Raw genomic sequence first — 26909 nt, 5'->3', positions numbered from 1 at the left:
TGATAAGCGTTAAAAATGATAAGCGGGAAGAATAAAAAGTAAATTGAATTATTTAAAAAAATTGGTAAATGACGAGTTAAAAATGATAAGCGTTAAAAATGATAAGCGAGAAGAATAAGAAGGCAAATAAATTATTATAAAATGAATGGGAAAATAACGAGAGTTAAAAATGATAAGCGTTAAAAATGATAAGCGGGAAGAATAACAAGGAAAATAAATTATTATGAAATAAATGGGAAAATGACGAGAGTTACAAACAATAAGCGTTAAAAGTGATAAGCGGGAAGAATAAAAAGGAAAATAAATTACTATAAAATAAATGGGAAAATGACAATGGTTACAAATGATAAGCGTTGTGTAATGACAGACTACATGAGTTTCGAACCCACACAGGGAAACAACTCATGTTAGAATACACTTGCTCTACCAACTGAGCTAATCAGTTTCTTTTTTTGAAGCGGTGGAATTTGCTTAATGTGATGAATGTTAATGTTGAATGCGCCATTAAGAATGAATGCGTAATTTAATACCACAAATGCACTAATTATGCAAAAACAATAAATGTTTAACGAAGAAAACTGCAGCCAGTGTCGTGTCAGTTTGTGTAATGGTGAGACGCCAAATGTGACACGTAAAATTCCAACCCACGCAGGAAAATGGCTCATGTTGAAACTGCCATTAAGAATGAATGGGGAATTATAAGTCACGAATCTGCCAATTACACAAAACCGGTAAATGTTATGAACAAAAAAATGGTAGCAAGCATGACATGAATTTTTGGAATGTGCAAAAGTTTGAACAGGGTGAATCGGTTGAAACACGTAAGACTAGTTAGGTGCCAAACAAGTGGGAGGAATAAGTTAAATAATAATAAAGTAGAATAACAACAACCTTCAAACGCAATTTCTTCAGGAATTGCAAATTCTAGTTGTGTGAAGGCCTTCGCCTTCACACAATAATAATAATAATAATGTAGATTAACAATGTGTGAAGGCGAAGGCCTTCACACAACTAGAATTTGCAATTCCTGAAGAAATTGCGTTTGAAGGTGAAGAAGTTGAATAAATACTTGGGAAATAATGCAGAATGATGTTGAAACGAGTTGAATCGGTTGAAAGATCTAGACCAGTGTTTTCCAACCGCTGTGCCGCGGCACACTGGTGTGCCGTGAGAGACGTTCAGCTGTGCCGTGGGATTGTCCAATATTAATAACGGAGCGCATTGTAAACAGGATCGCCAAACCACTAGCCAGTTCGCGCAAGGCTTGGTCAGCCACATGCTAATCGTGCATGTGTGGAGAATCGGAGAATCTTGAGATTTCATATTGTGTCGATCTGATTGTATTGCATCGGAACATATTCAGTTTATGTGTGTGTTGCTGTGTGCTTTTGCTAACAGTGACAGACACTATGACGGTTGTGGTGCGTTTGTGGTCCAATGGAAATCAGAGCATGCAGTTCAACCGGAGAACCTGGATTGGTTATTTTTCACATACGTAAAATAAGCAGTCAAGTCGAGATTCCTCGACTGTGATAGCCACTCAGCTGCTGTCAGAACAGCAGAGCGTCTTTAAAAGTGACTTTGTTCTTATTGTTGCAATATTTATAGACCTAGTCTAAAACAGTAAACAAAATCACATTGATTCTTTTATTTTAATCACAATAACTTTAAATAGTTTATTTCTTACACCGTCGAAAACCTTTTTAAAAAACTGTCATTTTTATTTAAAAAAAGGAATACAATTTAAAGAATATTTAGTATTTATTTCTATTAAATTATTCGACTCTCCATACATATATAGGAATAGGACTGTACGTGTTTCGTTGTAATATAACTGATTTTAATATAGGAGCTTAACAGATTTTTGTTGGCGGTGTGCCGCGAGATTTTTTCCAATGAGTGTGCCGTGATTGAAAAAAGGTTGAGAAACACTGATCTAGACATTAGAAGGAATAAAAGAAATTTTGAAAAATAGGGTGTGAATTTAAAAATTGAAAATGTGGAATTTTTGGTAAGTGGGAAGTTGTGGAATAGGTAGGCAAAAGATGAACAGTTGAAAGTTGGAATGGGTAAAATCGGTTGAAAATGTAGAACTTAGAGTAGAAAAACAAAATTTTGGAGAATTTGGTTGAATTTCAAATTTGAAAATTTGTAATTTTTTGTAAGTTGGAAGGTGTGGAATAGGGAAAAAAGTGAACAGTTGAAAGTTGGAATGAGTTGAATCGGTTGAAAAATGTAGGAGTAAAAAACGAAATTTTGGAGAATTCGTTTGAATTTCAAATTTGAAAATTTGGAATTTTTGGTAGGTGAGAAGTTGTGGAATAGGCAGGCAAAAGATGAACAGTATATGTGTGAAGGCCATCGCCTTCACACAAAAATGCAATTTCTGGAGAAATTGCGTGTGAAGGCGAAGACTGCGCCAACATTTTTTGAAATTTGAACAAAAGTGAAAAAAACAGCTTCAGGAGTTTCACTTTTGGGGTTAAAATGTTGAAACGGGTTCAATCGGACAATAAATGCAAAAGTTAGCGCCTAATGTAGCTATTTAGGGCAGTTAATGTTGAAATATGGTCACTTCCGGTCTATTTGGGTCACTTCCGGGTTGATTACAGGCACTTCCGGTCTAGCTGAGGTCACTTCCGGTGTATTTAGGGTCACTTCCGGTTTAAAAAGGTCACTTCCGGTTTAAAAAGGTCACTTCCGGTTTGATTTGGGGTCACTTCCTGTTTACCTGAGGTCACTTCCTGTTTACCTAAGGTCACTTCCGGTTCGATTTGGGGCACTTCCGGTTCATTCTAGGTTCATTGGGAGCACTTCAGGGTCAATCCAAGATGGCCGCCACACTGGAAGTGGGGGTCAAGGAGGTGAATATGGTAAGCATAAGGTAAACAAAGTGAACAAAGTTGGAATGGGTTGAATCGGTTGAAAAATGTGGAAAGAAGAGTAGAAAATCGAAATTGTAGAGAATTTTTGGTAAGTGGAAAGTTGTGGAATAGGCAGGCAAAAGATGAACAGTTGAATGTTGGAACGGGTTGAATCGGTTAAAAAATGTAGAAGTGAGAGCAAATGTTGAATCCCCATAGAGAATGGATGGGAATTAAAAGAAAAAGCAATTGCGCCAAAATATTTTGAAATTTGGACCAAAACGAAAAAAACAGCTTCAGGAGGTTCACTTTTGGGGTTAAAATGTTGAAACGGGTTCAATCGGACAAAAAATGCAAAAGTTAGCGCCTAATGTAGCTATTTAGGGCAGTTAATGTTGAAATAAGGTCACTTCCGGGGTGATTTGGGTCACTTCCGGTCTATTTGGGTCACGTCCGGTTTGATTTGAGGCACTTCCGGTCTAGCTGAGGTCACTTCCGGTTCATTTGGGGGCACTTCCGGTCTAGCTGAGGTCACTTCCGGTTCATTTGGGGTCACTTCCTGTTTAAAAAGGTCACTTCCGGTTTGATTTGGGGTCACTAGCGGTTTACCTGAGGTCACTTCCGGTTTGATTTGGGGCACTTCCGGTTCATTCTAGGTCCATTGGGAGCACTTCAGGGTCAATCCAAGATGGCCGCCACACTGGAAGTGGGGGTCAAGGGTTGAATTGTGTAAGCATAGTGGAAGTGGGGGTGAAGGGGTTGAATATGGTAAGGATGAGGTGACCAAAGTGAATAAAGTTGGAATGGGTTGAATCGGTTGAAAAATGTAGAAATTAGAGTAGAAAAACGAAATTTTGTAGAATTTGGTGTGAATTTCAAAATTGAAAATTTGGAAATTTTGGTAAGTGGGAAGGTGTGGAATAGGTAGGCAAAAGATGAACCGTTGAAAGTTTAGAGGTGTTATTAGAGGTGAAAAACAAAATTTTGTGAAATTTTGTCAAAATTTTTAACGTGAAAACGTGAAATTTTTGAATTTGGCAATTTTGGGAATGTCCAGAATCATTCCGAATGTGGTTTGAATGTGCTGAATGCGGTGAATTTAAAAGTGGAATGACGTAAATGTGAAATGTTGAATCTGCCATTAAGAATGAATGGGGAAAAATTTGTCGTAAATTCGCGAATTTTGCGGACCGGTACAGGGTCTGCATTACTGCCGACGCTGCACCGATTCGCCTGTCGATCTCGCGCTCCATCCTCCCCTCACTCGTGAAAAGACTCCAAGATACTTGAACTCCTCCACTTGGGGCAGGATCTCATCCCCGATCCGGAGAGGGCATTCCACCCTTTTACGATTGAGGACCATGGATTCGGATTTGGAGGTGCTGACCCTCATCCCGACCGCTTCACACTCGGCTGAGAACCGTTCCAGCGAGAGCTGGAGATCAGGGCCGGAAGAAGCCAACAGCACCACGTCATCTGCAAAAAGCAGAGACGCAAGGCTGAGGTCCCCAAACCGGACCCCCTCAACGCCTTGGCTGTGCCTAGAAATTCTGTCCACAAAAATTATGAACAGAATCGGTGACAAAGGGCAGCCTTGGCGGAGTCCAACCCTCACTGGGAACGAATCTGACTTACTGCCGGAAATGCGGGCCAAACTCTAGCATTGGTTATCAGTTGGCTCGGCACCCCGTACTCCCGAAGCACCCTCCACAGAACCTCCCGAGGGACACGGTGGAACGCCTTCTCCAAGTCCATATAACACATGTGGACTGGTTGGGCGTTGCACTGCTTCCCCCTCCTGAGACGCCGGAAGGTGGACCAAAATTTCCTCGAAGCCGTCCGGAAGTCATTCTCCATGGCCTCACAAAACTCCGCCCACGCCCGTGTTTTTGCCTCAGCAACCGCCGAAGCCGCGTTCCGCTTGGCCATCCAGTACCTGTCAGCTGCCTCCGGAGTCCCGCAGGCCAAAACGGCCCGATAGGACTCCTTCTTCAGCTTGACGGCATCCCTTACCGCCGGTGTCAACCAGCGGGTTCGGGGATTGCCGCCACGACAGGCACCAACGACCTTACGGCCACAGCTTCGGTTGGCCGCCTCAACAATGGAGGCGCGGAACATGGTCCACTCAGAATCAGTCCCGCGCCTCCCCCGGGACGTGGGAAAAGCTCTGCCGGAGGTGGGAGTTGAAGCTCTTCCTGACAGGAGATGCTGTCAGACGTTCCCAGCAGACCCTCACAGAGCGTTTGGGTTTGCCAGGTCGGAACAGCATCTTCCCCCACCATCGGAGCCAACCCACCACCAGGTGGTGACCAGTTGACAGCTCTGCCCCTCTCTTCACCCGAGTGTCCAAAACATGCGGCCACCAATCCGATGACACGACTTCAAAGTCGATCATCGAACTGCGGCCTAGCACCGTTATGTTTGAACATGGTGTTTATTATAGAAAATATGTGTCGAGCACAGAAGTCCAATAATAGAACACCGCTTGGGTTCAGATCGGGGGGGCCGTTCCTCCCAATCACGCCCCTCCAGGTCTCACTGTCATTGCCCACGTGAGCATTGAAGTCACCCAGTAGAACGAGTCCCCAGAAGGAGCGCTCTCCAGCACTTCCTCCAGGGACTCCAAGAAGGGTGGGTACTCTGAGCTGCCGTTTGGTGCATAGACACAAACAACAGTCAGGACCCGTCCCCCCACCCGAAGGTGGAAGGAGGCTACCCACTTGTTCACCGGGGTGAACCCCACTGTGCAGGCGCCCAGCCGGGGGGCAATAAGTATACCCACACCTGCTCGACGCCTCTCACCGTCGGCAACTCCAGAGTGGAAGAGAGTCCAGCCCCTCTCGAGAGGGCTTGTACCGGAACCCAAACTGTGTGTGGAATCTAGTCGGAATTTTTCTGCCTCGCACACCAGCTCGGGCTCCTTTCCAGGCAGAGAGGTGACATTCCATGTCCCAAGAGCCAGCTTCTGCAGCCGGGGATCAGACCGCCAAGGTCCCTGCCTTTGGCCGCCGCCCTTCTCACACTGCACCCGACCCCTTTGGCCCCTCCCACAGGTGGTTAGCCCATGGGAAGGGGGACCCACGTTTCTTTTTCGGGCTGTGCGCGGCCGGGCCCCATGGGTGAAGGCCCGGCCACCAGACGCTCGCTTTCGAGCCCCGCCTCCAGGCCCGGCTCCAGAGGGGGGCCCCGGTGACCCGCGTCTGGGCGAGGGAAAACGAAGTCCATTTATTTTACTCATCATAAGGGGCTTGTGTGAGCCGTGCTTTGTCTGGCCCCTCACCTAGGACCCGTTTGCCATGGGTGACCCTACCAGGGGCATGAAGCCCCCGACAACATGGCTCCTAGGATCATAGGGGCACGCAAACCCCTCCACCACAATAAGGTGATGACTCACGGAGGGGAAATGTTGAAATGAGAAGTGAAAAGGGGAAATTTGTGAATTTTTTTTGTAAATTTTAAACGTGAAAATGTGAAATTATTGAATTTGGCAAATTTGGGAGTGTCCGCAATGGGATTTGAATGTGCTGAATGATGTGAATTTCAAACTGGAACGAAGTAAATGTGAAATGTTGAATCTGCTATTAAGAATGAATGAATGAAGAAAAATTTGCCGGAAATTTGTGAACTTTGTGAAAACGGAAAATTTTTGAAACGAAAAAAATGTAAGCAACGGTGTCATTAATATTTGGAATAAGCTAAAAGCGGAACGGAGGGAATCGGTTGAAGTATGTGGAACGAGTTAAGCGTCAAAAAAGTGGGGGGAATAAGTAGAAAAATAAAAAAGGACAGGAATAACAATACATCGCCTTCACACAATAAAGTGAATGGTGTAGAACTAAAAAATGCAATTCCTGGAGAATTTGCGTGTGAAGGCGAAGAAGCTGAAAAATCTTGGGGAATGCTTTTTGCGTTAATCGCGAAAAACGCGAAAAGGCTTAAGCGCAAAAAACGGTAAGCGCAAAAAAGGATAAGCGCGAAAAACGGTAAGAGAGGAAACGATAGGCAGGAAAAACGATAAGCGGGAAAAACGGTGTGAGAAAACAAGAAGCACGGAAAACGGTAAGCGCAGGAAACAGTAAGCGTGAAAAACGGTAATCGCAGGAAACAGTAAGCGCGAAAAACGGTAAGCGGGACAACGGTTCGCAGGAAAAATGGTACGCGAGAAAACTGTAAGCACGAAAAATGGGAAGCGAGAAAACAGTAAATGCGAAAAACAGTAAGCGAGAAAACGATAAGCGCGGAAAATGGTAAGCGGGAAGAACGGTACGCGAGAAAATGGTAAGCACGAAAAACAGCAAGCGGGAAAACAATTAGCGGGAAAACAATAAGCACGAAAAACGGTAAGCACTAAAAACGGTAAGCGAGAAAACAGTAAGCACGAAAAACGGTTAGCAGGAAAGCAATAAGCACGAAAAAGGATAAGCGCGAAAAACAGGAAGCGGGAAAACAATACAATACAACAAAACAATAAAATATATAGCAATATACACACATCCAGTGTGTGTGTGTGTGTGTGTGTGTGTGTGTGTGTGTGTGTGTGTGTGTGTGTGTGTGTCTGTATATCTATATGTATATATATATATATATATATATATATATATATGTATATATATTGTTGGATTTTGTCCACAATTTAGGGAGCGCGCTATCTACGCTTCACGGCAAAAGCCATTGCCAATCACCTGTTATCCAATTTACTCACTGCGTGCTTGTTTGATTTCTTCAGATTTAGGAAAATGCTAAAACACTGAAGCAGAAATTAGACTTACACAGGTTGTTTGAGTTCAATCACAATTCTTGTTCAGGAAGGTACAATACAGCACTGGGCCTTTCGTGCGACCATGCTCAAGAGCAGAAAGTCTCCATTCAGAAAAGGCAACTTTCAAGGTTCTTTGGTCAGCTTATATTCAGTTGCACATGCCAGTGTGGGCCGAGTTTGATGGGTGATGAGTCTTTGGGGTGGGGCAAGTTCGCAGGAGAATCTGATTCCATGGGAGTGGGCGCTGGTTCGGTGAGAACTGGTTCTGTGGGGTTGGGTGCTGATTATGGGCGATTCGATGTGTGGGGGCTGTTGTTTTCCTTTCCGTCTTTCAGCCTTGACGATCATCTTTGGCTTGGCTGTCTCCCTCTGGCACCTGCTGGTTTTATCTCCAAGTGACCTTCCTGTAAACATTCTCCTCCATTCTTGCACATACACTGTCGCACCTCATCCCTTCATCATTCTTTCAATTTTGTCATTTTGTACGGAATTATCTGAGCTTTTGGCTGTGACATCATCAATTTACTAATGTTCCCTGACTATGCAAAGTGCTCGGAAATATATATCAGATCAAAAACCTTTCTCATTACCACTTATCAAAAATGTCTAGTTATGTCTTCTTTATTGATTTGGTGTGTAGGTATAATTATATGCTTAAAATGTTTCTTTGTGTATGTGTGTGTGTGTGTGTGTGTGTGTGTGTGTGTGTATATATATATATGAATGTGCTGTTTCACGGTAGACACAAGGGCAAAAAGATGGAGGAGACAAACAAAAGGTTCAAGGGTATTCATGGAAAATTCTTGACAATTATCATGCTACTTTGTTTTGTGTGCAGTACAAGGTCGTGGGACCCCAAGGGGATGAGAGCCCTGCTAATTCCACCACCCCCACTCAGGAGAACCCGCCTTTCTGAATGCCTCCGTTCCACCTGAGTTTTGTCATCACCTCGTTTTTCAGCGACGCCGCTGAAGGCCAAAACCACAACCATGTTTGAGCCTTGTTTTCTGCACCTCTTCCATCCAGTCAACCACCCTTTCCTCAATTCTCCCGATTCTTCTCAGCGTGAACCCATCGTTGTATCGCAGCTGGGAACACTCCTGCGTTGCATTTAAGCTGATTGGTGCACTTTCCTCTCAGCAGTATCCTGGTAACAATCTTGAGTCAATACTTATGTATGATAAACACTTTTTCACTGCTTCGCATCATGTTTTTACAAGACTGCCATAACATTCTGCATGGAGGAAATGAAGAAAAGTACCAAGTCACACAAACGTGTGAGCGTGACTTGCTGATATATCCATTTCCTACTGGGTTTATGTTGCACACCTCTCCCGCCAAGAACCACTTTTTGCTCCAATGTTTCTCCATGCACCACTATGTTGGACCGGTGCACTGGGAATTAACTACGAACCTAAGTAAAATTCTCACAAAGTAACACACACACACAATCCGTGACACACTAATTGTTTTTTTATGTGTGCATTCACACATTGAGTGAAGCTGCATAAAGTTGTTTTCATACAAACAACACTGGCTCGATAAACTTGGTACACATGCTGTCAGTTTTAAGGAAAAGTGCCATAAAAAACATCAAAATGCCAGAAAACGTCAAGCCAATATTAAAAGTGATGTTCATTTACTAGTACGCTCTTAACTATAGCTGCATTTCTTGTCAATGAGTTGCTTTTGTCACAGATGCTCTATTTTCACCCACATTTGAGGGGGGGAAAGTGCAGAAGTGTGTGCAACTTTTTGTGTTGTCAGGTGGTCAAGCTTTATGCTGTACTTGAAGTAGATGCTTATTATTGTGACTTTGGATCACATTGGAAAGCTAATGGTAAATGAGTTTTGGTTTTGTTTCGTTTGAATGTATCATTAAAGCATTCCTGTAAATTAATACACGGCTTGTCTTATTCAAATCACAACTCAGATTTATGAAATATTGTGCTGCAGCCTGTTTTTCCGAAATCACGTTGCTCAGATTTTCCGGCCATGTTTAATGACTGACTATTGTTTCACCTTGATGTTGATAGTTATAATTGTATGAATACTCAAATACTTAAACTGGGGTTGGGCAACTGGTGGGCCAAATTCTGAATGGCATTGATTCAGTTTTGAAAATGTTTACTGTTGTTGAGTTGTTCAAAGATGTTATACAAGTGCAGCCACTGTTTGGTAGACATGCTTCAACAAGCGCTGTTAAGTGGATCGGAGCTTCTCCAACTCCAGCACTGCCGGTTTGCCCTCCCACCTGTAATGTAACGCTTCCCGGACATCGCTTGCCTTCACCACCGGAGATATACATCCACCGTGGTGCCGGACGCAACTAGCACATTGATGACTCCACTGCCATAAACACCATCTGGTCCTCCATCCGCTGCCATCCACTGAGAACCATCAAAAGGAAGGTTGATCACTGCGCATTGGCTAGCCTAGCTAGGTCAGCTAATGCTTCCTGCTCCAACCAACACTGTGACATCAAACTGGGACTACTTAACATCCGCTCACTCACTGGCAAGGGACAGCTGCTACAGGACCTCCTCCTTGATTGCAAATATGACTTTGTAATTGACTGAAACGTGGCAACATCCTGGCGACTTTTCTCAGTTGAACGAATCAAGTCCGCCCGAGTTTGTTTTGAAGAGAGAGCAACAGCAATGTGTACATGTTCTATTAGGTTAGACAATCTCATGGATGTTTTAATGTTCATACTATGCAATTCTTTTCCTTAGCTTATATAAACTTAACTGCTCAATCAGAACACTAATACAACACACACATAGGCACACCCACACCCACACACACAGAGGGGTGACGGCCCCCACACTCAGGTACCAAACGGTCATGTGACAAGTTCCCGCCTTTCCGGGCAGTATAAAAGAAGCTGACCTGGAGAACGAAGATGTTGTTTCATCTGCTGCCGTGCCTCGTGCATTGGCTGCCATTAAACAACCCAAGATCTTGCCAATAAATAACCAACTCTGTACTCCACATCTTTGTTGTTCCTGGCTCAACATCGGACAACCCGCACAACACGCACTAGATGGTGACCCTGACGTGGGTTTTGTCCAGATGAACAGGTTGTTGCCGCTTTCAGGTGAGGCTTGCTGCCTTGGGTCGGAGGTCTGCCCCCCCCCCCCCCCCCTTACAAACGGTAAGAGTTTTTTTTTTCTTCACAAACTGGGACCTCCACCCGTGGTGGCATTGCCTTGTCTTGACACCAAGCGTGTTTTGCCTTAAGTTGGACGGGTTTGTGTACATGAACTTGTTCTCCTGGTAAAATAAGGCGGACGTCTGTGGAGGGGACTTGGTTATTTGTTGGGTTACATATGTGCTGTTGTTGTGTGTGTTCCGTTCGTTGTTTGTCGTGTTTTGATATAAAATTATGGTGGTTTTGATATGGTTCCGAGACCTGCGTCTTGTGGTTTGTTATTTGTAAAATTTTGGCCGATGAGTGTCCCCGGCCTTTGCATTTGGTGGTCTTCGATGTGGTTCCGAGACCTGCGTCTTGTGGTTTGTTATTTGTATAATTTTGGCCGAGGTGAACCCCTCGGCAGGCATGAATGCTTTTTTTGTGTAATTTTGGCCATAGTAAAAGCCCCGGCAAGCATGAGCTGTTTGTTATTTGTAAAATTATGGCAGATGAGTTACCCGGCATTTGCGTTTGGCGGTCTTCGATTTGGTTGCCGAGACCTGCGTCTTGTGGTTTCTCATTTGTAAAATTTTGGCCGTAGCAAATCTCCCGGCATTTTTTGAATGTGTATGTGTGATCATTTCGCCGCTGCGTTTTCTTCCAGCATTTTTTGAATGTGTATCTGTTGTCATTTAGCTGCTGCGTTTTCTCCCGGCATTTTTTGAATGTGTATGTGTTATCATTTGACCCTTGTGAACCTCCCGGCAGACATAAGTGATTTTGGCTTTTGTTGTTTATTTTTTGATATTTTTTCCCTCACTTGTTGCCTCTGTGCGGGCGTGGCACTGGCCCCGGAGTCGGCCTGGTGTGATTGGAGGGGGGGCTGTGTGTTGGGCCTCACCTCGGCCTTTCTGTGAGGGGGAGAGGAGAGCGATTGTTGTAATTGGCTTGTGAAAGGACTGCAGGAGCTTGCTCCTCCAGTGTCTCACCTGTGCCTTTCTGCCTTCCATTGTCTCCACTGGGACTGGACTGTGGAAGGGGGAGTGTGGTATTGTGGTAATTTGCTTGTGAAAAGGCTGTAAGAGCCGACTCCTGCTGTGTTGCATCTGGACTGTTCTGTTCCATTGTCTCCCTGGATGTTGGTGGGTTGGGTGATTGATATTGTAATTTGATTGTGGGGAAGACTGATGAAGGTGCGGGGGTTTGGACTCTGCGAGTAGCTATTTGTTGGGTTGGCGCGGGTGGGGGACGACGCCATTGATTGTCCCAGTACTGGCCAGGCTGGGATAATTAAGTATGGAAATGCAACCCCCCCCCCCCCCCCCCTTGCTTCCCTTGTTGTGGCTGCGCGCAGAGTGGAGTCGTACCCACTCCAGGTGTGTGCTGAGTGTGTGGTATCAAGTGAGATTAGGACAGGATGATGGAAGAATGAATGAGGACAGGCAGGGAATGCATGTCAGCATGGGATGTGCACGACTGTAACTGAGGCCCGGTGGACTTCAGTGTCTGCCTGCTCACGACCATCATGAAGTTACATGTTGTGGGGCAGGGGTTGAGCTGTGATGGTGAATGAATGGGCGCCTTTGTGTCTGTTAGTTTGTACGTGTGTGCGCGCATATGAATGGGCGCCTTTGTGTCTGTTAGTTTGTACGTGTGTGCGCGCATATGAATGGCCTATGTAGGTTGATGTGGAGGCGACGTGATCACAATTGAGGATAAATAGGATTTGATGATTACTCAGGGGCATCATTGACGACAAATGGTTCAATGGAGAAGGCCCGTTTCCTGTGGTTGGACAAGAGAGGACCATCTAGTCCAACCGGGATGGGTATGATAATGTGTCCGGGACACCTTGCTGGTCCCGTTCGTTCCCCAACAACTCTATTGATACATTACGTGAATGTGTCAAAAGGGGGTGAGGAGTAGAATAATTTAGTCTACTCTAAGATTCAATGTTTTGTCAAATGGAATTGTTTTTGGAGTCTTAACAGGACATGTAACAATTCAACACACAGTGATGAGAGGAGCAGAAGAAACATCTCAAAAGACTATTGCAAAGGTTGCAGAAAAGGTGCTGTTTTTGCTGTTTTTCCAGACGTGCTGCTGCTCCTTCCGTAGCGGATCCAGATGGGGGTAAGCGCACACACACATCTCAGAACAATTGTCCAGTTGTATGGTTCCAGATTTGCTCAGCAAACTACTGCAGATACGGAAGCAAAGACCGAGGTCCAGATAACCCCATCGGTCTGGCTGAAGGTCCTGAAAAGGAGGTGGACGGAGCCAACGTGGACTGGACCCTATAAAGTGGTGGAACGCATCTGACATGCCGTCCGGCTGGCCGGCAAAGGAGATACGTGGTATCATCTGTCCCAGTGCGCCCCAGTGAAGGGTTCCTGCAAGGAACCAGATCCGCCATCGACAGCGTCCCCGCCCCCAGTTCAAACAGAGGCAGATCCTCTTCCCCATTGGTGGCCAGGTAGTCTACCCTGAGCCACTGAAGACAAGGACCGCGCAGCAGACATTTCCAAGTTCTCCCCGGACGGAGCAGAGCTACAAAGGAGGTGAGAATTGTGCTCACCCTCCACCAGTGGGTGTGCCAAGCCCCCAACGGCTGAACAATCACGAGCAATTTTTGTCTTGAATTGTTGATATTGATAACTTTCTGGTTGCCTAAGGCAGAGGGACCGTGTGAGACTTTTCCTGCATTATAACATCTTGCCGCAGGTTTTTCACTCACACACTAAAATTGAACTGGAGTATCTTCACTGGGAATTATTGCTGTCATTGTTTCTTGCTTTTGTCATGTATCACCCTTCACGATTCCCAACCCGTCCCCTATTATCCACTTTTTAAGTGCTATTTTTTTGTGCTTTTGCTCTCTTTGTTGTCATTCCTGGAGCATGGTTTTGTGTTGTTGTTGACCTCTTTCGAGGTCAAAAGGGGGATTGAAGAGAGAGCAACAGCAATGTGTACATGTTGTATTCATCACTTCCGCCGGCGTCGCCGTTGGCTCTCAATCGTCGCTCTTCGGACACAAAGTATGGCAGCGGACCAAGAGGTTTGTACGGCTTCGTGCACCAACTGCACCCTTCTCTTAGAGAGGTTGTCTCTGCTAGAGGGACGTGTCCGCCAGTTAGAGCAGAATAGTGCGATAACAGTAGTTGTGGCGGACACAGACGCGGGCTCTAGTCAGCCCGCTAGCCCGGTTAGCATTAGCCCCAAGCGGCTTGCTAATCGCGATGAGCCAGGTAAGACACATAGCCGTCCAAAGTCATCTCGGTCTACTGGCCCTCGCACTTTGGTCATAGGTGACTCCATTACCCGAAACATTACGCTTAAAAATTCAGCCACGGTAATGTGTATTCCTGGGGGCAGAGCACCCGACATAGAAGCTAATCTTAGGGAGCTGACTCGCAATAGGCCTAGTCAACAGCGTAGTTCCACCAACGCTAGCTACTCGGACATAGTGATACACGTCGGCTCCAATGATGTTAGGATGAGACAATCAGAGATCACAAAGAAAAACATAGCGAGAACTTGTGATCTTGCCAGAAAGATGAGTCGGCATCGAGTATTTGTCTCTGGCCCCCTGCCTGGGAGAGGCACTGATGAGAGGTTTAGTAGATTAGTCTCCCTTAATCGATGGATGGCTGGGTTCTGTAAAAAGCAGGGACTGTATTTTATAGATAACTGGTCCTCCTTCTGGGGCCGCCCCGACCTGCTGAGGAAGGACGGCCTTCACCCTAACCGTGAAGGCGCTTTCACTCTTTCTAGGAATATAGATTACTGTTTGAGCCACTCATGACAGGTCACTTTAGAGCAGGCCAGGGCACAGGTGATTAGACCACCTGTGAGGATGGGTTTGGAGTCTGTTAAGTTAAAGTGAACTAGCGCTAGGCTAGACTTTCAGCATACACATAGCTCCTTGTGTAGACTAGAGCGGGACAGTTTAAATAGTGCTGCAGTACACATAAACACTTTCTACTGGGGTAGTAGACAAATCCAATCACTCCGACCCGACCGGTCTTGCTGATAAAACGGTGCCTGTTTTAGATAACTTCACATGTGTAACAAATATTCTCCATCAAATTCCCACGGGCGTTTCATCCCACCGCGCTAATAAACTTTTGAGAGGTGATGTTAGGCCTCGAGAGCACAATTTTACTCGCGTCCCGTTTAAAGATCCTTCGATAGATACGCACCCTGATCGACCGATTACACTTAAACTCGGTTTTATGAATATTAGATCGCTTCATACGAAAGCAGTTCTCGTTAATGACCTTATCATGGAACATAATCTAAACGTTTTTGGTCTTTGCGAGACCTGGTTAAAACCTAATGAACTGCTGCCACTTAATGAGGCCTCACCTCCAAATTTTGTGAGCTCGCATGTGGCGTGTCCTCGAAAAAAGGGTGGGGGTGTCGCCCTAATCTCAAATTCTGACCTTAGATTTAGGCCTCGCTCAATTTACGTATTTAAAACATTTGAAGTTCTCATTGTGCAATCCCCTGCTTTACCGTCATTCTATCTTGCTGTTATTTACCGGCTTACTCTGGCTTCCTGGATGAATTTTCAGAATTTGTGGCTGATCTAGTGACAAATGCAGATAATATAGTTATCGTGGGTGATTTCAACATCCTCATGAATTCACCGTCAGAACCACTGACTTCGGCATTTCAGACTTTAATCGATACGTATGGTTTTACGCAAGCCGCAGCAACGCATAAGAATGGAAATACCTTAGATCTGGTATTATCCCGGGGACTAGCAACCTCAAATATAGCAGTACTGCCATACACTATTGTTTTGTCTGATCATTTCTTAATAAAATTTGAAATTTTAGTTCCTTGTCAAAGACAAGAGAGCAATCAGAATTATAGCAGCCGTAATTTTAACTCCATGACTGCAACTGCGCTATCTGAGTTACTGTCGCCGGCAACCGCCATGTTTCCCGCATACAGCGGCTCTGTTGATAATCTTACAAATGAATTCAATGCGACATTATTAAAAATCATCGACTCTGTGGCGCCGCTATGTCGGAAAACTCGCCGTAGATGGCCAACTCCGTGGTTCATAGATGAAACACGTACGCTTAAGCAATTATGTTGAAAGCATGTGCGCAGATGGCGTTTAACCAAACTTGAGGTTTTCCATCAGGCATGGAAGGACAGCCTCCTGAAATATAAAGATGCGCTTATCTTAGCAAAAACTCGTTATTTTTCACAAGTCATTAATCTCAATAAAAACAATCCTAAATACCTATTTGATACAGTGGCAAAGCTAACTCTGCGCCAGCCGACCCCCGATAGCTCCTTCCACTCAGCTGACGAGTTTATGAAATTTTTTGCTAAAAAGATTGAGTCCATTAGGGACGAGATCAAGAATACCATTCCAATCGCTCCGCCGGTTACTAGCACTCGGGATCATGCAATAACCCTCTCAAATTTTAAAAGCGTGTCCCTTGAAATGCTTACAAAATTGGTTAGTGCGGCTAAACAAACAACAGGTTTACTCGACCCGCTTCCAGCGAAACTACTTAAAGAATTATTTCCAATTTTAGGATCGTCCGTCTTAAATATAATCAATCTGTCTGTTTCCTCTGGGATAGTGCCAACAGCCTATAAAACCGCTATTATTAAACCGCTACTTAAGCGAGCAAATCTTGACCCGGACTGTCTCAGTAATTATAGGCCAGTTTCAAACCTCCCATTCATAGCAAAACTTCTTGAAAAAGTAGTAGCGCAGCAGCTTATTGATTACATGGTCGGTAATAATCGATATGTCTCTTTTCACTCTGGTTTTAGAGCTAATCATTCCACAGAGACAGCACTTGCCAAAGTGACTAATGATCTCATAGCTATGGATTCAAATACGTCGTCTGTATTGTTACTACTCGATCTTAGTGCTGCCTTTGACACTGTAGACTTCGATATTTTATTAGGGCGTCTTAAAAGTTGTGTTGGTATCTCAGGGTCATCACTAAGCTGGTTCTATTCCTATCTATCAGACAGGATGCACCGAGTGGTCCATGGCAATACGTCCTCTGAGCTCTATAATGTTACGTATGGTGTCCCACAGGGATCGGTACTCAGACCGATTTTATTTAATATTTATATGATTCTGCTGGGGGACATAATACGTAAATATGATATTAGTTTTCAATGCTACGCGGATGACACCCAATTGTACATGCTGTTATCGATGACAGATCCGCGGGACTGTTGTAATCTCGAGGCGTGTCTTGAAGAGCTCAAGCAATGGATGTCTCTCATTTTCCTTCGTCTTAACCCAGATAAAACTGAGATGTTGGTGTCCTACTCGTTATCAACACTTATTTAAGGAAACCACTATAACTATAGATAACCGTACTATCACTCAGAGTTATACTGTAATTAATCTCGGGGTAATATTTGACCAAACGCTCTCCTTTCAAAAAGACATTAAGAATATAACCAGGATTGCGTTTTTTCACCTTCGTAATATTGCTAAAATTCGGCCGATCCTCTCGACCGGGGATGCGGAAACTATTATACATGCGTTCGTCATGTCGCGCCTGGACTACTGTAATGTATTATTCTCTGGTCTTCCTAAGTCCAGTATCAAAAGTCTACAGTTAGTACAAAATGCCGCTGCGAGGCTGCTCTCACGGTCAAGAAATTTATCACATTACCCCAATATTAGCCAACTTACATTGGCTCCCGGTCCATTTAAGATGTGACTTCAAGGTTCTTCTACTAACCTATAAATCACTGCATGGCTTAGTGCCTTCATATCTCGTCGACCTAGTCGTTCCTTATGTTCCGTCTCGTAACCTTTGTTCGCAAAACGCTAGTCTTTTAGTTACACCGAGGGCCAAGAAAATGTCTGCAGGTTCTAGAGCATTCTCTATTCGGGCTCCAGAGCTTTGGAATGCCCTACCAATGGATATTAGAACTACTACTTCAGTCGAAACATTTAAGACACGTTTAAAGACACATTTCTATGAGATGGCCTTTAACTAACTTGTAGTGGCCGATTCGGCCGGAGTTTGTTTTGTTCTCTCTGCCCACCCCCTCCCTGGCTGGGGAGGGGCTTAGGTGGCGCAAAAGCTGACAGCGGCTATCTGGATTCTCGGGGACCAATTCAAGATGAAGAAACTGCAGCTCAACCTCCGACATCCATTTTTTCATTGATTTTCATATTATGTATTACTTGTGCCCTCTCTGCATCCATTACAACCTGGTGATCCTGAAAGGGGGATCCTTCCATCTGTGGTCCCTTCTCAAGATTTCTCATTTTCCCCTGGCAGGGTTTTTTTGAGTTTTTCCTTGCCCTTTTGGGAGCTTAAGATCATGGGATGCTTTGAGAATAATTTTTGGCTATGTGAAGCCATTTGAGACTGTTTGTGATTTAGGGCTATACAAATAAACTTGACTTGACTTGACTTCTATTAGGTTAGACAATCTCATGGATGTTTTAATGTTCATATTATGCAATTATTTTCCTTAGTTTATACAAACATAACTGCTCAATCAAAATACTAATACAACACACACATAGGCACACACACACAGAGGGGTGACGCCCCCCACACTCAGGTACCAAACGGTCATGTGACAAGTTCCCGCCTTTCCGGGCAGTATAAAAGAAGCTGACCTGGAGAAGGAAGATGTTGTTTCATCTGCTGCCATGCCTCGTGCATTGGCCGCCATTAAAAAACCCAAGATCTTGCCAATAAAGAACCAACTCTATACTCCACATCTTTGTTGTTCCTGGCTCAACATCGGACAACCCGCACAACACACAACAGTTTACACCTGCAAACCACGTCTCACCAGTCGAGGAGGAGGTCTTGCGATACTTCACCGTGAGACTTGGAAGGGCTCATCTGTTTTAGTCAGGGATGAGAATCTTCCGCGGATTTCCGTGTTTTTTCCCGGGAGTATCATTTTCATGAATCATGTAGATCTGTTGAGAAAATTGTTTTTAGATGGGGGGGGGGGGGCTGGCAGCAGTATTGCGTCAACAGCCGCCTTTTTTTCGGCAGCATTTTGGCGCTACTTTCGTTACATCATTTGCCTACTCATTTGCCTAATTAGCAAAAGTTTTAGCCAGCATGTCGAAGGTTTTAGAGAAAAAAGACAATGATTGTGCCAGGGAAATAGACAAGTCGAACGGGATCAGGAACTGCTTCAGATGGGCATGGCTCGAGATCATCATCTTACAACTCAGAACACAAAGACGCTCTTAAAGCAACGCGACAGTGAGCACCCGGCGCGCTGTGATTGCGCGATCGGACTAAATTAAGCTCCCTGCGCACTGAGGTCCACTTGAACTTCGGAAAGTATGTACATCAGGACTTTAAAAATATTTTCTAAATTTCAGCGACGGCTCTGTCACAATAATGCGGTCAGCACGGTTGTTGAAATAATTGTTTTGCAGAAATGCTGGTCGACCTGAACCGGAGGCCTCATATGTTCGCTCAAGCAAACATATCTATCTAGCTCTGGGGAGTTCTTAGACTCCCTTCCTTTTCTTATCTATGAGAGGCCCTCACTAGTTATGAACAGAACACCTTTGTTCTTTGTTTAGTTCAAGAGAAGTTCTTTCTCTTCTATACTTTTTAGTTTCTATTCATAAATTGTTGTTGTTGATCGGGACAGTTTTTAAGTTATCCCACATTTACTCAATGTTTGTTTAAGTAGACTTCATGCAAGTTATCTCACTTCAACTTAAGGTTTGTTGGAGTGTATGCACGAGAGGTATCTCATTCTTAAATCATTATTATTATTGTGTGATACTTAGCAAGAAAGTCTAGAGCATTGTTTTACAGGGACACGGCACCCAGCACGTTTGAAGATTGCAGCCTAGCCAACCAACTAAGGACTGACTGCATTGCTGGGGTCACATGTCGGCCAAGGCCTCGCACCACACAACATCCTTTAATTAGCTAAATCAGCGTTGCTACAGCCACAATCTCCCCTCCCTTTAGTGTAGCAACGCCTCTTGTAACCAGGGCAACCCAAAATAAAAAGAGGAGATAGCGGAAGAGGAGTCCAGAATTGGTGGAGGACTGTAACTGGGCCTTCTACGTAATTCTCCTCGCGAGCAAAATGAATACTGGTTGTCTTCTCCTCTTTGTTTCCAGCATGTGGATTAATGTCTGGTGGTGTTTAGACCTGACAGAAATTCTTAATTTCAAAGCTTTACATGAAGAAGGGGGCCTGAGTAGGGGTTACTTAAAAGTTAGTTCTTCAAAATTAACTATTGTTAAATTGGTAAAGGGGAATTTGTTGGTTGAACCAGTAAACCTCCATTCCCGTTCCAAATTTCACCAGAAGATGGTGCCAAAGTCAGATTGACCTAACATAGTAAATTAATAGTTTAAAAAGTCATCGATTAGATGAAAACCTGTTTCCAAGGCAAAGATTTTGGATTATAATATATGATTTTTGTTAGGGTTTTCCAGGTTATCTTTATCATAGGATTATGTTGGAATGCAACAGGTAATAAATACCTTACCTTGTCCTCCCTATCACAAGGTCGTAAAACATCCCCTGACATGTTTAGACTAGAGGACAAGGGCTTTAGCCAGTTTACCCAAACCCCCACTCTGTTTCTCTTAATAAATATCCCCTCGCAGGAACGAGGGTTCAGACTTCATTCTGGAGCGAGTGAACTCTCCACCTGCAGGTGTCCAAAAAGAACTTGCTTGTCTCCCGTGTGGTTCTTGCAAAATATTGTTTCAGTGAGCAAATCTCTAACATTTTGGTGCCGAAACCCGGGACCTCTCGCACCCGCTATCTGGCTGACGAAGGAGGACGTGCTGCATTGTCGACAAGCCAGCGTCCATTAGGAGGACCTGGAGAAGAAAGTCCTGGGAAGAGAATTCTTCGCTGAGCCAGCATCTTAGGTCTGCCTTCGTCTGACAGAGGTGGATTGACGGGACCCGGCAGTGCAACGAACCAAGGGGACAAGTAAGTTAAAGGCCTGAAGTTGTGTGCACGAGAGATACGGCTTTGGTTTGTCCGAGCCATGAGATACGGCTTTGGTTTATCCGAGCTATGAGATACGGCTTTGGTTTATCCGAGCTATGAGATACGGCTTTGGTTTATCCGAGCTATGAGATACGGCTTTGGTTTGTCCGAGCTATGAGATACGGCTTTGGTTTGTCCGAGCCATGAAGCCTAAAAAAAGCGCTGGAGTTAGTGTGATTGAGTGTGTGACTGGTAGGATAAATTGACTAAATAGCAGTTCTAGCGTTGATCCACGGCAATGAAACAGGCTAGTAATCTGTTGAAAGGTCAATTTAAACCTGCATTGAGGATCCTCAAAGAAAAAAAAAAAATTTGAAAAAAAAATTGTAAAACCTTAAACTACTAGAATTAAGATGGGAAATAAAAACGGTAAATCTCTACCTCTTGACGGAGATGAGAAGTACATGGCGAGTAGATTTCTTAATTGTATGCAATATAGGAAGAAAAAGTATGGAGTAGAAGGGAAGTTGAAAGTTGAAGTGTGGAAGATAGTAGTTGATGTTTTAGAACAGTGTGTGGAAAGAAAGAAAAATGGACTGAAAAAGAAAAGAGAGAGAATTGGATTGTGCTAAAATGTGGTTGAAAGCTTCACAAGAAAGAAGAGAACAAATCCAAAAGACAAAAGATAGAAAGTTGAAAAGTGATGAAGCCGCCATTCAATTGAGATTTGAAAAAGAATTCTGGGTACATAGTGGCATCCCATTCAATGATGCAGATGAGAGTGCTTATCAGCAACATCTTAAAATTCCGCTCCTCACTGGTTTCCCCCCTGACTTGGGCAGTTGGGTGAGAAAAGACTTGGTGGAAGCGGACACTGCTTGGTTGACAAAAAACATGCAGTGGCCCAGAGACGCTGACAAAGGGATTGAGAAAGGCAGAAGTTTTGATGTATTTCATCTAGATGATGATAATGATCTAAATGAAGATACAACAATCTTCTACCAAAGTTCCCAAAGGGGCAGAGGAAGAGTTAGATACCAACAATGTCGCAAGCCACCAATCAAATCAAAACCCCCATCAGATTCAGACAACTGTTGGAACTGTGGGAGACGAGGACACTTTGCACGAGAGTGTCGTTCTGCAAAGCAATATCAACCAAAGGGTGCAGGAAGGGGCAGAGGAAAAGCCAAATTTTTAGCATGACAAGCTTCCTCCTCTTTGACCGCTTATGCTCATACAGAGAAAGAAAGAATAGATGCCCATATGACAGAAAAACATGTCATTGTCAGAATATTAGAATTTTTTTTAGATTATTAGAAATCTTGTCCATCCAAGAAGTATGACAATGCTGTTTGTATGCCCAAATTACAAATGACTAGAACTCAAATTGTGTTACACTAAAGTTAAAATATGCAAATCAAGTGGTAAAGAAATGCAACTTGCTTCTAGAAGATAAATAAATAAAATTAGAATGTGCTGTCCTCGTGTGCATGGGCGGGACCAGCTCATGATCGACCACAGGAAATGGCCAGCCTGTGACGAATCATTGTTGCTGAGACCTACCTTCTGCACGCGAGAGCTGTGCATGTGTGTGCGTATGTGTTAAAGTTAAAGTCCCAAATTGATGAAGATTGGCTAAACTTTTAGTATAAAGAAATTTGCTAGACTGTTGTCTATTCAATTTACACCGCAGGACAGAAACAATTTTGGCAGATAAAAATGAGAAGAAAAGAGAGAAGTCTGTTTGCAAGCAGAAACTAATCCACACTAGTGCATGTTAAGTGTCAAGCCCACATGAGAAATTTGAAGAAGAAAAAAAACGACAGAACATGCTTTCAGGAATTGGAAGAAGCTAAATTGTGAATTTAAGATTTTGCAATGCTACATTTAATAGGAATAATTGATTGGTTGTGTTATAAGATTATACAAAATTCTAAATGCAAGCTAAATCTGAGAGATTGAGTTCTTCAAATTTAAAAAAAAAAAAAAAAATCAGATTAATTTGCCAGTTGTTTGTTTTACTTAAGTTTTTTTGGACTGGTGGATTGTTCTACCAGGAAACCTGAGTTGAAAATGATATATGAATGCTGTGTGGTGAGCTTGGATGAATTGGGACCAATGTGATAGTATGACTCCTTTTTAGAGACTGTGTGAGATGCATATGATGAGCATTGATGAATGATTGCCTGAATGAAAGGTTGAATGGTTGAAGTCGTTGGCGACTACCATGGAAAATTAGTAGAACAACTTTGATGAAAGAGTGATTTTGAGCAGGTTGAATGTTAGAAAGAAACACGTAGCTTTTGGATTGATAATTAACTAGAAAAAAACTGGAGAACCAGTAACACATGTAGAAGATGTGTGAACTGAGAAATTGAGAAGCGCTTTGGAAAGAAAGTCAAATTAAATGATGATGGAAACGTATGTAGTACAGAACGCGTTCTCCCAAAAAGTTTGTCAAGGTGTGAGGCATGGGCGTTGCCAAGCCTCAAAGGGAGGGAGTGAGTAGGACAGATAGTGGAAGATAGTAAGAATACAACACTTTATGACAATGAATTTTCGAATACATTTGGTGTTATACTGTGGTAAAAAATTTTTTGTTCTGGTGTAGATAGGTTAGCAACACGAGAGATTTAGAGGTTCAAAAGAAAGACAGTTAAAAGAAAACATTTTTGATTTGGACAATTGCAGGCTAACAGGAACATGAGAACGATAAGAACTACGAGGTGGGATCCAATTTCATTGGGGAGATTGAGAATTCACAGCACCATACTCTAAGTCACATTTTTGAGCAAGCATGACAATAACATGTGAGAGGTCAAGACATACAGATCAGGGCTTGATGTGGAAAGCAGACCTCGATGAGTTGATTTTCAATAATGATACTGAAGACAACATACTGTCCGATTAAATTGGAAGTATAGATAAAATGTAGCTCAAAAATAGGATGAGTTGCAGGATTTACGATATAAAAACGAGACCGCTGTTATTAGAAGAATTTGAAGTTTGGTAAACAAACGTTACCAGCAAATTGATGGAAGCAGCTACATTTGGAGATAGTCTTACAAGTTTGATGTCCCAGCCTGTCATTCTCAGTGTCAGGGTCCCTGAAACCCAATCCGAGACTTCGCCTGCAGCCGTGAACAACTACAAAATGGTGCCTGGCTCTGAAGCACCTTTGACCTTTGGCGAAGGACAAGAAAAGACTACTGTTGTGCTTGGAGGGGGACAAGTACACTCCGGAGGACAGACAACATCCTCGGGGATGAGAAAAGACAGTGAAAAGCGGAGGAACTCACAATGATGAAAATTGACTCATTTGAACAATGGACTCATTCAAGAGTGATGGATGGGGTCGCTCTGAAGCAACAACAAAAGAACACCAACTTGAGAGGGTGAAGTGCGGCAAAAAGATATGGACTTGGAGCGTCCGACAACCAAATCGCACTCCTTGCTATGGCGTTACCAAATTTGGTGAAGCTTGGTTCAAAGTGGAAGGGAGGTTCATTGTGCACTGAGTTTGACAGAACTGAGGAGATTTGATAAATAAATAAATAAAAATTTGAAAAATACGTAGGGCTACAGAGAAAAGCATTATAATCAGAGATTGAACGGATTTGGATAAAACAAATAGGCTAAAATGGTAGGAAACAAGAGCAAGATCTGATATTTTGGCTCATCAAGCTTAAGACGTAGAGGTCGAGTTATATAAATTTTAGAACAGGACATTTGGCAGTCAGGAGGGAGCTAGGTTGCTCAATGTACCTACTCAATACAACAGTAAGGTTTTTTGTACCACAGTGGAGGTCTGATGGTCAGAAAGTTAGGTACGTTCAATTTTTGACATTCACACAATCATGCATAGGAGTCACACGGCGACAGTTAACAAGACAATGACTGCAATAGGGGCCACCTACGACTGCACCGACAGGAAAAAGTAGAAGCGAGAGAGCAGAGTATGGGATTATATGCTAAAACGTCTGCTATACAGTTACCAATAGGAGATTCTATCAAAAGAAGCTACATGAGAGATGGATTAGAATCCATTTGTCTGTGTGTGTGTGTGTTCACACCCTGTGTGGGTGTGAGCTTGTGAGGAGAAAGAAGGCATGGGTAAGACAATCTCTTTCAAACCAGGAGGCAATAAATGGGAACGCCCCTGTCATAAATAGTTTTTGGTTAAAGGGAATCATTAGGAGGTGTTCAAACTCTTCCAGCAAACACTCCTATTTACAAGTTAAATGGGCACTACAATTGACTACGAGAGTTGCAAGCAACAGATAAAGAGCAGTCCTTGGCAGATTATATGATCAGGACGCTCAAACTGTGTCAAAGACAAATTTACTGCCGCTTGATCTTTCCTCCTCACAGGTCGACAACCCCATCAATCCACGAGACTGGGTCTACATCGAGGTCATCAAAAGAAGGAACTGGGCCAGCCACGACGGGAGGGACCCTTCCAAGTCTTGCTGACTACACATGTTGCATCCAAGGTTGCAGCACCCACAAATGCATTAACGACGACTGCTCTCCAGGAGGAAACTGGATGGGAGCTTTGGACATCACCGCTGTGTGCCAGGATGAGAGAGCCGTTTTCAAGGTGTAAGGGCTCTACTGCCAACATGGCTGCACCATCGGACGGGACCTACTTCATCCAGAAGTTCAGAGGCACTGCCTCACCTGCATCCTATGAGTGCACGTGCCTGTTCAGTGGTTTTGTGGTCACAAGAGTTGTCCGATGCTGCTTGCCCACTGGACACGAGCGTGTGCGCCAGTGTGTGTGACGGAACACACCTACAGACTACAACATCATCAGCTGACGAAAACACGAGCTTAGACGTGACAGATGTGATAATGATAATGAGACGTGGATTGCGTAGATGCTGTTCTGTTGAGCATGTTTTACGGAATCTTGTTGATTTGACCATCAAATATGCTTCGCAAGTAATGGATACGCTGATGTACTGTTTCTTTGTTTTTCTTTTTATTTTTTAATGATAGCATTCTGGTCGCCTGTGGCAACGGGGCCGTGTAAGAATTTTCCTGCTAATAACATCTGGCCAGCAGGTTTTTCGCTTGCACAATGAGTTTGATCTGGGGTATTAAGGTAATGCCTCATCTTCACTGGAAAGTGTTGCTATCATTGTTGTTTTTTATTTTTCCTATTCTTCTTTCTTCTTTATGTATATATATGTGGGTTTTTTTCTTACTTGTCTTTGTTATTTGGGGTAGCATAATCATATGATAAAACAGGAAGGAGATGTTAGGGTTTTCCAGGTTATCTTTATCATAGGATTATGTTGGAATGCAACAGGTAATAAATACCTTACCTTGTCCTCCCTATCACAAGGTCGTAAAAATTCCCCTGACATGTTTAGACTAGAGGACAAGGGCTTTAGCCAGTTTACCCAAACCCCCACTCTGTTTCTCTTAATAAATATCCCCTCGCAGGAATGAGGGTTCAGACTTCATTCTGGAGCGAGTGAACTCTCCACCTGCAGGTGTCCAAAAAGAACTTGCTTGTCTCCCGTGTGGTTCTTGCAAAATATTGTTTGAGTGAGCAAATCTCTAACAATTTTGTTTTGCTATAATATACTTTGAAACTGCTTTAATATTTTGATTTGCTAACTAGGGAAGCCCATGCTCATCGTTAGGTAATGAGAATGAGACATGTTAATCCCAGTTAGAGTGAGCTGCAATATACTTTATTTTATTCTGCTTTGCAATATTGCACGCTGCGGAAGCTCAGGCGTGCATGTGCTCCTCAGGCAGTCCTGTCTACATTCTACCGTGGCACCATTGAGAGCGTCCTCACCAGTTGCATCGCTGTCTGGGGTGGTAACTGCACTGAACAGAACTTGAAGGCCCTGCAGCGCATAGTGAATACGGCTGGTAAGATTATTGGTGCTTCGCTCCCCTCCCTGAAGGACATTTACACCTCCCATCTCGCCCGCAAGGCAACCTCGATTGCCAGAGATGTGAGTCACCCGGCTCACTCTTTGTTTGACCTTCTGCCCTCTGGGAAGAGGTACAGGAGCCTGCGCTCCCGCACCACCAGACTCGCCAACAGCTTCTTTCTCCAGGCTGTTAGGGCCTTGAACTCGCTACCCCCTTCTGCGTAGCGTGCGGCACTGTTGCGCTATTTTCGGGAATGTCTGCTGTACGCGCCCTTGCTCCTTTTTTTTTTTTTTTT

At 43.8% G+C, this 26909-nt stretch overlaps 1 protein-coding gene across 11 annotated transcripts in view; it reads left to right on the top strand.

The window, feature by feature from the left end:
- The window catches only part of LOC148401278 (tumor protein D54-like), a 92110-nt gene extending 73927 nt beyond the window's left edge, over positions 1-18183 (top strand). For 9 of the 11 annotated variants that reach the window (XR_015857085.1, XM_088368629.1, XM_088368632.1 and 6 more), the window contains one exon: positions 8462-9523. Coding sequence is in view for 9 of the 11 variants with exons in the window: in XM_088368639.1 (XP_088224765.1) it covers positions 8462-8558 (97 nt within the window). In the remaining 2 variants the exon portion in view is untranslated. Of the gene's footprint in view, positions 1-8461; positions 9524-12854 lie in introns of those variants that run through there. The other 2 variants (XR_015857086.1, XM_088368633.1) reach the window with 1 other exon arrangement.
- Positions 18184-26909: the final 8726 nt, after the last annotated feature.

The sequence above is a fragment of the Syngnathus floridae genome, chromosome 2, assembly GCF_059516105.1.
Source record: "Syngnathus floridae isolate MCC-2025c chromosome 2, RoL_Sflo_1.0, whole genome shotgun sequence".
Lineage (NCBI taxonomy): Eukaryota > Metazoa > Chordata > Actinopteri > Syngnathiformes > Syngnathidae > Syngnathus > Syngnathus floridae.
Note: the sequence above shows the minus strand (reverse complement) of the source record. Positions and strands in the feature narration are given on the sequence as shown.